An 11,887-nucleotide genomic window follows, 5' to 3' on the forward strand; every position below is an offset into this window, starting at 1 on the left:
GATCGGCGAGGGTGGTTTGCTCCCCGCCCTCCACTTCTCATGGGCATGCTCCGCACACACTGACCATACGTTTAATGACATGCTATATGCTGCTTTCATCGTGCTTTCCAGTACTAATAGCAGAAGCAGAGGTGTCTGCCTGTCTACCGGACTCAGCAGATGAGGCTGCGTATAGACAGATGATTTGTTGTTGTGGCTTCTCATTTTCCTGCTCACTAGACAGTGTGCTATATTAATTACTACAACTGCTTAAATCAGTGTACAGAGCCTTAGCTGGGCTGGCATAAATGATGCATGTGGAATGTTTGAAAACATTCAGTCCTCCCATCCAGTAATTTTTAAACCACCACACCAAATCTGATGGACTCCCTACTCACCCCTGCCTCCCTTCTTTCTCGACAGCGTGACCCCCCTGATCCCAATCCAGTCATTGTGTTGCTCTGTCCCGTGTCATCGTTAGGAGACACTCCCATGGCAACTGTGTATCCTGCACTCGCTGGATCTTTTCTGCCCTGTCAAGCGCATTTTTTTTTAAGTTCAGACCACAAGCCCCTTTGCGCACATTTGGAAAATCTCCCCCGACAGCTGTGCCAAACAACGCGCAGACCCAACAGTTAGTGGAGGGTACAGGCGATGTCTCCAGGGTTCTGCTCAAACTCATTCTGCTTCTCCACCCTTACCCCATTATAATGAATTTGGCCTCCATGGGTGTTGGGTGCTGTGTGAAGCAACTGTTAAGAAACTCTTCTTTCCTATATTTCAAAGTGAAACGGCCTGTCCAAAGGCCAGCGTAAAGAATTGAGCTGAGAGCTGCAACTTTGGACTGACAGTATTCATTTCAGCAGGTCTTAAGCTAGGCTTTTCTCCCATTTTCTGAACTCATCAGACATAAGTAGACATTTGAGTCTGCCCATTTGTATAACCTAATATGACAGGGCTTAAGAAAAGATGTTTACCAGAAAGACATGTCATGATTTCAGAAGCAAACAGTCTAGTTTGCCATCATCCTCATTGTTCACTTCAAACAAGGGTTGAGGGGAGAGCATCTCATAATGCCCCATGTTAATAACAAAGCAAAGCTGTATTAAAATATAAATAAAGTACTTTAACTATTGGGAGATGGAAAAATGGCACACAAAGCAAAGGATGTTTTTGAAGTCACTGACCTACTTAATGCTTCTGGATATCTTGCTTAATTTTACCTAATGGAATGGAGGCTAAAACACAATAGCTTTAGGGTTTTTTTTTTGTTTTTTTTTAAATCCACACCATTAAATTCCATGCAATAAATACATAATATGAGGGAGTGCGTGTGAGGTAGGCATGGGCTGATGGCCATTGATGATGAATAATACCTGACAGACATCACCATTTTGAACCAAGGCATGTGCTGGACACCTCCAAGCCCAAATGTGAGGAACCACAGAGAGCAACAAGGATAAGATAAGGAGGGACCTTCAGATCCAGACATGATGGTGGATAAGATGCAGAAAAAAAACAATGGTAATAGATGTGGTAGTTCAAAGTGATGGAAACATCTAAAGGAAGGAATATGGAAAAATACCAGGGACTGAAAGAAAAAATGGAGCAAATGTTGAAGGTTAACCCCAAGTTCTCCCAGTGGTGATGGGGGCACTTAGGACTGTGCCCCCTAAGATGGAGGAGTGGCACCAACAGGTCCCATAAATGACAACAATCCCAGTTCAGCGCGCAATCCTATAAGCAGTGAAATGACTGCACTACACTCTCAAACTCCCAGGCCTAATTTTAATATACTGTAATATAATTTAATAATAAATTTAAAAGTGTGTTTTTAAAAAAGGGTACAGCATGTCAAAAGCAGTTGACAATTGCATCAATCTCATGGGTCCTGATAAATAGTGACAGATGTTTCTGCCGTTATTGCCACCGTCCCTGAGAAGCACTGGGCGAGTGTCTCGCAGCGCGTCCCCGAATACCTGCTTCTGTATTCTACTCCTCCCGCACCTTGATATTCGCCTCCTGCGACGGCAGGATCTTTCTTCATTCCCCTGCCCCCCACCCCACCCCACCCTTTTTTTTTTCTCTTTTTTTTTCTCACAGCACAAAGACCGGTACTGAAATCTAATTAGCTTTGGATGCATGGCATTGGAAAGCTTTTGTATTCTTGCAGCTGAGGCAGATTTTCCCCCCCTCCCCCCCAATCACTCTGCATCTCTCTCTCACACACACACAGATACAGAGACAAAAAAAAGGGGGGGGGGGGGGGGCTTGGAAATATGAGTCATTCTATGTTTATGGTCACATATTAATCATGCTTATTCTGAACCATTATGTTAAGGGATATTCTCTGTGTTTTTGTTGTGATGCATCTTGCATAGCAACCAGCATTGCGGTGGCAGTGTCATATGGAAGGCAAGCATTACACTCATTCACCACACACCCCCCCCCCCCCCTTTCTGAAGACTATTTCAGTATCCCTGACAAGTCTGTCATTTTGGGAGCTGGCTCCTTTTACACACAGCCTTTTTAGTTAAAGGGGAAGAGAGAAAACAACCCACAACTTGTGTGAGAGGCCATCCTTCCCTTCACGTCGTCACTCCCTGTGTGTCCACAAGAGTGCAGCGATGGGAGTTGACTGTTTAAGGAATGTTTGTCCTTGGCTGTTTTCTTTCAAGTGTTGAAGTAAGCAGGAATCGGCTGATTTAAAAACCCCATTCTCTAATTTTGCTGATTATTTTGTTAGTTGGGTTGCCTTCCCCCCTCCTATTACCCCATGTGGGACGTGCGCCTGTTTAAGAGAGTGTCGTGTAACTTTAATTTGGCTGAATGGAATCTTCTACCATTCCCCCTTTGTCATGCTGTGAATGCAGAGATGTTCTCTTAAGCGACCTCATGCTGATTCTGCTTTCGGTGTTTGGGTAGGCTTTTGAGGATGTGTGTTAGTTAACGTCATGCTGAAGTTTGAACAGAGCTTACCAGTCCTCCAGCTTGTCTCTCTGCAGTCAGGCTACGTGGTTTTCTTTAACTCTCCATCCCATGCATTCTTTTCCCTCACAAAAACGCATGCCACTTGAAAACTTAGAAGAAAAGTTGATGCTTACTTCATGCTGAATACCAATTCATTGCTTTACCTGCGTAAAATATTTCTGTCCTGGAGTTCTCTCATTACTTTTTCTTTCTTGTGAATTGTTGCAACACAGAATTTCTATTTGTTTGAGGACCTGGGTTAATGTTTAGAAAGGTAGTGGAAATAAGTGGCAGCCATTTAAAATCTGTTGTGATTTCTGCCATTACAGAAGCTCTGCCGTGCATTGTACGAATGCTCAGGTAACCTTATCGGACCCTGCTTTGGCATGCTATATACAAAAAAAAAAAAAAAAGGGTCACTTTCTCTCAATAGGCCTCTTAATATGGCTTATAGGTTTCACCATAGCCAAGAGAGCTTCAGTTTGAACAAGTTTTAGTCGTTCTCCCCCCCCCCCATCACCTTTGTCAGAAATATAGCCCTCTATGTCTCTATTCAAACCTGTTTAATTTTTTCCCTGAGTGCATGTGTATTCCTGTGCGGCAGGGAATTAATTTTAACATACATTTTTAACAGTAGAAAATGGACTGGAAAACCAGTTCTTTGTAAACATCCCCTTGGCTGGACCAAAGCACCCCTGAAAATTTCCAGTGGATAGCTCTGCCAGTCCCCCTGTGTCTTTTCAATCTCCATTTCAGCCTCATCTCTTGAAGACATGCATGTGCCTACTTCTTGAGAACTATGAATCTTATCTTTTTAGCTGTCTTCACACCACAACAATGGGGCCCTTTTTCTTACAGACTCCTCCACTCATACATACTAACAATGAGCCCCTTTCTTCATCTTTCACAGAGGAGTTTTCATTTCTTTCCTTTTAATTCCTCCATGTCAGCAGGATCATTCTATTCTCCTCAGTCTTTACTTGACTGAGACTTGGAAGTCTCTGGTTTGATTTGTTCAGGTGTGTATGCCTGTATTGGACAGTTGGGATGGAAAGTGGATATTTCCCATTAAACATGGATTGGACCCCACCCATACAATGCCACTGTCAGTGAAGCAAGGGAAATATGATAAAGGAGGCCAGATATTGCTGCCTGTTGCTATGATGCTGTTTCTGCCCTTCAAGAAAGACTTGTCTATGGCTGAGACTTTGCTTTCATTACAGTGGGTTGCATGAATCATCAGTTTGGAAACTGTGGTAGCCCAAATTTGAGCAAGTTTGGAATTTTAGCAGTGGGATTGATTCTGCTGTACTGGTTTCAAGCGTCACAATAAGAGCTAACCCTAAATTTAATTTTGCATATCGTTTTAAATCCAAGAGCAACTTTTTTGTTTCATACTGCTAATGAAGATGAGATATATTAAGATCATTCTTGCCTAATCCAAAAGAATAGTCAAAATAAAAACCCACTTACAGTGGTTTGTTTTGTTATAGACCATAAACAATAACCCCTTGCTTCTCTGTTCATTATAATGTTTTTTAAATTGATATAGCTATATCTCTTTTATTCTATTTTGAATTTTTCCAAATGGCAGCATCCTGTGCAGAGCTTGAACCTGTTTGAGTGCTGCAGTGTTGGTGTTTTAAATGCAGTATTCATCATCTGGATTATAGATCAGCCTATAATTAGAGTCCCACCTGAATTATTAAAATCTCTCTAAGAGAACAAATTGGTAGGTAGACCCAGCTGTACCTTAACATGACAACAGCATTTAGGATCACAACAGATGATGACTGGGCTGGTAAAAGGTGAGGCATAGGAAGGTGTGTTGTGGTAGGGAACTATGCTTCTAAAATCACAGGAGTTTAAGCACAGAAATAAAAAGCCCAGCTGCCAGAACAAGTCTAGCAGCTGCAGTGTACTGGTTAAAGTATTAGCGGTCTGTCTCAGGAGCATCATCTTTACATTATTTATCAACCAGGATTTATTATATATCAGATTACGGTACCTGTGCCAGAAGGTATATTTTTATATTTGTAGTGCAGATTGTTTATTTAAGGGTATCATCACTTCAGACTGATTCATTATTGTACTCTTCTGTCTACGAGGGCTCATCGAACAACTCTCCAGCTGTGTAACCAGTCAAGTCTCTCCTACTGGAGAGAGCCCTAGTGCCATATTTGAATACCACCTCATTAACTTTTATTTTGAGATCTGCATTCACAGATGTTAGAAATAACCAATGTGTTGGTTGTGCCTCAGTGCTGCCTAAGCAATGTATTGTTTCAGTAAGCCATGCTTTTTATCTAAATAAGCAGATGGCTATTATATTAGGTAATTTAGGTTTTTACTGTTGTAAGTCTTAATGGTCTTTGTTTATATAGAGTGGGTTTTAAATGTATTTAACTGTTTTATGTGTGCACACATTTTTTTCTCCCATTTTTCATGAAAAAAATTCACTTTATATCCCACTCTCAAGATAACCTGTCCCATGTCTCATTTTACAATTATTTCGGGTAGCAGTATAGCAGTAGTATATCAGTAGTGGTATAGCAGTAGCAATTTATATGTAAATTAGTGATGGTAATTTTTATACTTTTCTCTTTGTTTAGATTACAGAATCGGGCAAAGATACGCTACCAGTATGGCTGCACTGGGACCCAGAAAGCAGCACCCTTCAAGGACTTCCATTGGAGGTAGACAAGGGTGTCCACTACATATCTGTTACAATTAGTAACGTAACTGGTGTGTCCCAGATCCCTGATGTATTCTCCATTGAGGTTCATCCAGAAGAGCATGCTGACACTGACCCCATTCAATTAGCAGTCCAGTCAACCGATGGTGATTCTCAGCCTTTTGTCTGTGGCAATGAAGAGCCTGTTACTGTGCTCACTGTAATTTTGGATGCAGACCTCTACAAGATGAGCTCCAAGCAGAGAGTGGAGCTTTTGGCCAAAATGAAAAAATTCTCAGGGGTTGGGCTCCAGCACATGAAGATTTTGCCTGTTGTCAACAATCGCTTGTTTGATATGTCAGCTTTTATGGCTGGACCAGGAAATGCTAAAAAAGTTGTGGAAAATGGTGCTCTTTTGTCCTGGAAACTGGGCTGTGCCCTAGATCAAAGCAACATTCCCAACATCAGCAGTGTTCAAATTCCAGCAAAGGAAGGGACAATGTCGGCGCAGTTAGGATTCCCAGTTGTTGGATGGCACATAGCTAACAAGAAACCTCATGTGCCTAAAAGGGTGCGAAGGCAGCTTAACAATACCCCTACACCTGTGCCCTCTCTGCTTCCTCCATCAACATACCCTGAGCCACCCATCCGTATTGTACCCACACCAACATCTCCATCAATTGGTCCAACTTCTGACAGTTCTGCCCCACCTGTGTGGGGTCCAGTACCACTGCCTGTGAAACCCACTATTCGTACCAGAGATCCAACTGCCCACACTCCCACAATAGGCCCACCTCAGCCCACAAGAGTTATAGATACTACCAGCACTATTGCTATCCAGCCCACCACAACCAGGCCAGTTTATGTTGGTCCTTCTGTAACTCCAGCAACACCAACCACCAGGAAACCAACAAAGAAGCCCAAGAAACCCAAGACCACCCCACTGATGAGGGAGCCTAAGTCCACCACACCCACACCTATAATACCCAAAAGTAGCACTCCGTCAGTTGTTCCACCTGATGTCAATGTGAAACCAGAGCTACGCAACCCAATTGATCAGGTAAAGGCATACATTGGCACATACTTTGAGGTGAAGATTCCATCGGACACATTCTTTGACAAAGAAGATGGTACAACAGACAAGTTGAGGCTAACCTTGAGGAAGAAGAATGATCCTGTTGGGGAAGACTCCTGGATTCAGTTTAATAGCACTAGTCAGTTGCTTTATGGATTGCCAGATTGGCCGCATGAGGGTACACATGAGTACTTCATGCAAGCTACTGACAAAGGTGGTCTCTACACCACTGATGCCCTTGAAGTTTGTGTCAGTCGCTTTGGAAATAATGTGAAGCCACCAGTCCTGTTTGCTGCTCGATTCCAAGGTGAACCACGTTCAGTTACCAATGATATCCACAAGAAGATCCTTCTCATCAAGAAACTGGCCTATTCATTTGGTGATCGGAACTCTAGTTCAATTACACTGAAAAACATCAGTAAGGGATCCATTGTAGTTGAGTGGACGAACAACAGTCTCCAGCAGTTTCCCTGTCCCAAGGAGCAGATTGAAGCAATGAGTCAAAGGATCTCTGATGGTGAAGGCAGACCATCACCATTATTTAACAATGCCATGGAGCCAGACTTCAGAGCCATAAATATTACCATCAAAGGTACAGGAAGCTGTCGCAACTATATGTTTGTTCCACTAGATGACATTCCCGACCCATCTTCTCCTGCTGTTACTCCTGCTGTGGGAGCAGGACGACAGAGCACCGATGATGTTTATCTTCACACAGTCATACCAGCTGTGGTTGTTGCTGCAATTCTATTAATTGCAGGCATCATTGCCATGATTTGTTATCGTAAGAAGCGCAAGGGGAAGCTTACCATTGAAGACCAGGCTACTTTCATCAAGAAAGGAGTACCCATAATTTTCGCTGATGAACTTGATGACTCTAAGCCTCCTCCATCATCCAGTATGCCCCTTATCCTTCAAGAAGAAAAACCTCCTCTTCCCCCACCTGAATATCCCAATATGGCCAGTCCAGAGACAACCCCCCTAAACAGGGACCTTTTGGGAGAGTACACAGGCATACAGGATGAGGACCCTAATGCCCCTCCTTACCAGCCTCCACCACCCTTCTCTGCTCCCATGGAGGGTAAAGGGTCTCGCCCCAAGAACATGACCCCATACAGATCCCCACCCCCATATGTGCCACCCTAATGTTTGTTGATCCCTCCGTATGTGGAGGACAGGGAACTTGCGGTTCCAAATCCAGTGTTGTCTCTTTGCATTTTGGATGTTGGAGGGGCACTGCAATTGGGTACATTGGGTTGCAAGAGTTGGGATGATCTTGTTAAAAACTGTACTTTTGGGGGGAGGTGGGAGGGTTTGGGTGGGGGGGAGGTGACCTAGGTAGTCTGCAAAGGACAGCAAGAACAACCTCAGCCTCTGACTACTCTGGCTACTGCTGAACAGTTGGGAGATCCATACTCCAGTCCTAGTGCTTTTGTGTCTAGATGGGCTTTTTGTTGTTGTGTGTTTGTTTTTTTTTAACCCTTGTTTGTAATTTTTTTTTTTTTTTTTTAACTGACTTCAAAATCAATTTACTTGCCTAACAGCATTCTTTTTATCTTCTGAACTTTTTTGTTTGTATGCTTGGGGTTTTTTTTTGTTTGTTTGTTTGTTTTTTTGTTTTTTTTAATAATACATAAAGAGAAGAAGTCAGCTGACTGCAGATGCAAGTGCTTCATAGAGACATTCTATGAATAAGGAAAAAAACATGACCTAGTATGACTCAAAGAGCTGTGCAGTCAACCGGGCTGTTTTAAAAAAGGTTTGCCTTTTAACATTAATTATACTGCTTTTATCCTTATTCACATGTCTAGCAAAGATGAGCATAACAAAAGGTAGCCAAAAAGCTTGAGAGATAGAAACTTTTTGTTTAATCCACTGTATATTTGATGGTTGTTCTGCTAGAATTTTATTTTATTATTGTTTTTGGGGGTTTTTTGGTCGTTGTTTTTTTTTGGGGGGGGGGGGGGGGGGGCGTGTCGGGTCAAAGTAACACTGAAATAACATGCAGAAATCTCTGTCTGTGCCCCTAAATAATAGAAGAAGTTGTCATACTATGGTTATGTTCTGGCTGATTGTTTTAGAATGTGTAGTCTGTCCCTATGAAGATTCATGCCAGATTTGGACAGATAATCACAGATATAAAGATGTCTTATTGTACTATCTACTTGTGTTCTGTGTGTGGTTTTTTTTTTGTTTGTTTTTTTTTAAGGTTCATGGCCAGGGCTACAGCATTATTCAGGTCTGATATGCCATCACCGTTATCTGTTTATATTGAGAACATGTTATCATCTAATTTAAATGAGACATGATATGATGTAGCCCAAGCCTATCCTTTCAAGAAAACACAGTAACAAAGCATCTCAAAGTAGGCATTCAGAACAAACCCCCCCCCCCCCCCCCCCCCCACCCCATGGAGACTGTCTGCTCAGGTGATCATGGATCACACCAAGGAGACAATTAGCTCAAATGATTGAAAGAATCACAGTCTAGTTTAACCATTAAAATCATTTTTTTGTTGTTGTTTTTGTTTTCAAATAATGGAGTGTATTCCTTGGATTGACTTAAAATAACTGAAAATAAAGACTGAATATTTTGATAACAAACCATCTTCTAAACAATGGCATCCTTTATTTAATGTAAGGGTTATACTATATTTGCAGTTGAATGCTATATTCTTTGCCTGGGTGGTAATGCAGCAAGTGTCTTCTGTAAATAATAATATGCCTGTGGAGTTCATTGTATTTATAGTCCAGAAGTGTGTACATCAGATATGGGAAAAAGACTCCTGCAGTTTGCTTTAGACAAGGGGTTATTATTTTTTTATGTAGTGGTTCTCTTGAGCTTACATTTATTGGGGGGGTGGGGGTCGAATTCTAATGTGTAGTGATATTCACAACCCAGAAGTTACTCTCGCTTTCAGCTAAGAGTGAAAGAGGATGGTAGAGAAAGTTTTGGTTTCATTAACAAAATCATCACAAAAAGGGGGGGAAAAAGTGGTTGATAAAATCAGTCTAATTTTTATAAAGTTTTTGATACAGCCTCAAATTGTTTTATTAATAACAATAAATGAATAGTGTTTTGCGATTTGTAAAAGTTTAACATTAGCGATTCATTCATAGCACATTTGTCCTCACAGGTCTCTTGGGTAACTTTTTTTATTTTATTTTATTTTTTTTTTAAGTAAGTTATTTCTTGGGGCTGCTAATGGAGGGGGCGGGTTTAACAAATCCTAAAATGTAAAAATAAATCATTGAACCTATGTAAGCATTGTTTCATCATGTGTTTTGTCATGACTGTTTTTATTTTATTTTAGATTATTTTCTGCTTCATACCTCTTGTTTGGTTCAGGGTTTCCTTTTAAAGTGACCCTTTGCAATAAAGTAAGGTCTGGAAGAGTTATGACAGATGTGTTCAGATGAGCAATGTGTAAAGACTTTTTGGGGACTTTATAATGTACCCCAGTGAAGTCTTAGTAGATGGCCCCTCATTTGTGTGACCCAGTTATTTTGATGTGTGCGCTATTTCAGATCTGAAGAGTTAACAACACATTATATGTAGCCTAGATTTATTTTTATGAATGTGCTTTTGTTGTAATCAATTTTCAAATGCTTCCATTTACCCTAAAATTGCTTCATATGTTAAAATACACTGAGAGTTGTTTTTGATTCGTGTCTGTCAGCAGTTTGTGACATTTTAATATTAATTAGCTGGTTAATGTGTCCTTCCTGCTAAGATACACCGGTACGGCCTACAAAGCTACTGCAATGGGATGGATTCTATTAAGCACCTTTTTTGCTTTAATCAATAAAATATATTTGGCATATTTGTTTCAGTTCAATGTTTTTACTTTAATACATGCAGTCATGAAAAATTATGTATGTATCTTGTAAGAATTTGCCATCTACCTCCTTGGGCAGCAATGGTAAAATACTCACTGGCTCAAGAGTTTAAGCGAAACATTTAAGCATTAATCAGGAATTAGATGTACTGCTTTTTGAGATTCATAGTGTAGTGATTTGTTTTCTTTTTGCCTATATGCAACCTTTTAAAATGTTTTGTTTAATACACAACACTACATCAATAGTGTGATTTCACAGATGAATCTGATATACTCGAGCTCTCAGTCCACTCTAAAGAACATAACCTGACTGGGTAAATGCTTTTAGATATAAAACCAAAGATGCAAAATGTGAAATGGCTGTCACTAGCTAACATTTTGCCTTTACTTGCTACTCAAGATGTCCTTTGGTTTTGAATTATTATTATTATTATTATTATTATTATTATTATTTTTATTTAATTTCTTACACTTTTGGTCTTTTCACTGTGTTATATACAGATAGCACAAGCGGAATAAAACTAACACATATGCTCAATTTTTAAGCCTTGTTTACCGTAACAGAAACATCTACGATGTCAAAGGTATTTAGAATAATGTACTCAATTGTTGTCACCATGCAGAAAGCATATGTTTGTATGTTTTTCAGCACTCATGACTGTGTATGGCACAGCATGTTTTATCAGCTGACTACTGACATCATGTTTGTCTTTTATTTTATCCTAAAATGGCCAGAAAGGAATGGTAATACAGTTATGATTACTGATGACAGAGGTCCTAATAATAACACAAGGATAATGTTTTAATCTGTATATGTGTTGTATTCAGGGGGAAAGGCTAGTATTACATTTGTTTTCCCTGCTTCTCATCTTACTTTTTGCCCCAGTTTTTTTTTGTTTGTTTGTTTGGGGTTTTTTTTTGTGTGTGTGTTTCACGCAGGACTCTACTGTAAGGCTCATTTAGGCTTGCTCTACGATGGGTTAACTTAATTTTAACACCTGAGCTGCGTAGGAGGATTGATCGTGGTAACTAACTAAGCACCAGGGACAGTGGAGAACAATGATGAAGTAGAAAGCAGAAGCAGGGAAATTGTTCACACTTTGTGAAGCTTGACAATTACAGTTAATTACTGCATCTTACAATCTAGACAAGAGGGTCGCATAAATTAATAATACAGAGAATGCATACAAAATGAATTTGTTTTTTATTTTATTATTTTTTTGTGTTCAATAGCTTTGATTAATTTATGCCACTAGACACTGTATGTTGGAATCTTGTATTAAAAAAAGAAAAAGGATTTTCACCAAAAAGTGTCTTTGTTGTTGGTTACACTTTGCTTCCATACGTTTTA

At 40.3% G+C, this 11,887-nt stretch overlaps 1 protein-coding gene across 9 annotated transcripts in view; it reads left to right on the top strand.

Annotated features, from left to right (window-relative positions):
- dag1 (dystroglycan 1) overlaps positions 1–11,684 on the top strand; it is a 31,916-nt gene extending 20,232 nt beyond the window's left edge. For all 9 annotated transcript variants that reach the window (XM_027001854.2, XM_027001849.2, XM_027001850.2 and 6 more), the window contains one exon: positions 5,562–11,684. In XM_027001854.2, coding sequence (XP_026857655.2) covers positions 5,562–7,844 — 2,283 coding nt within the window. In that variant the 3' untranslated portion in view covers positions 7,845–11,684. The remainder of the gene's footprint in view (positions 1–5,561) is intronic.
- The last annotated feature ends 203 nt before the right edge of the window (positions 11,685–11,887 follow it).

This window comes from Electrophorus electricus, chromosome 20 (assembly GCF_013358815.1).
Source record: "Electrophorus electricus isolate fEleEle1 chromosome 20, fEleEle1.pri, whole genome shotgun sequence".
NCBI lineage: Eukaryota > Metazoa > Chordata > Actinopteri > Gymnotiformes > Gymnotidae > Electrophorus > Electrophorus electricus.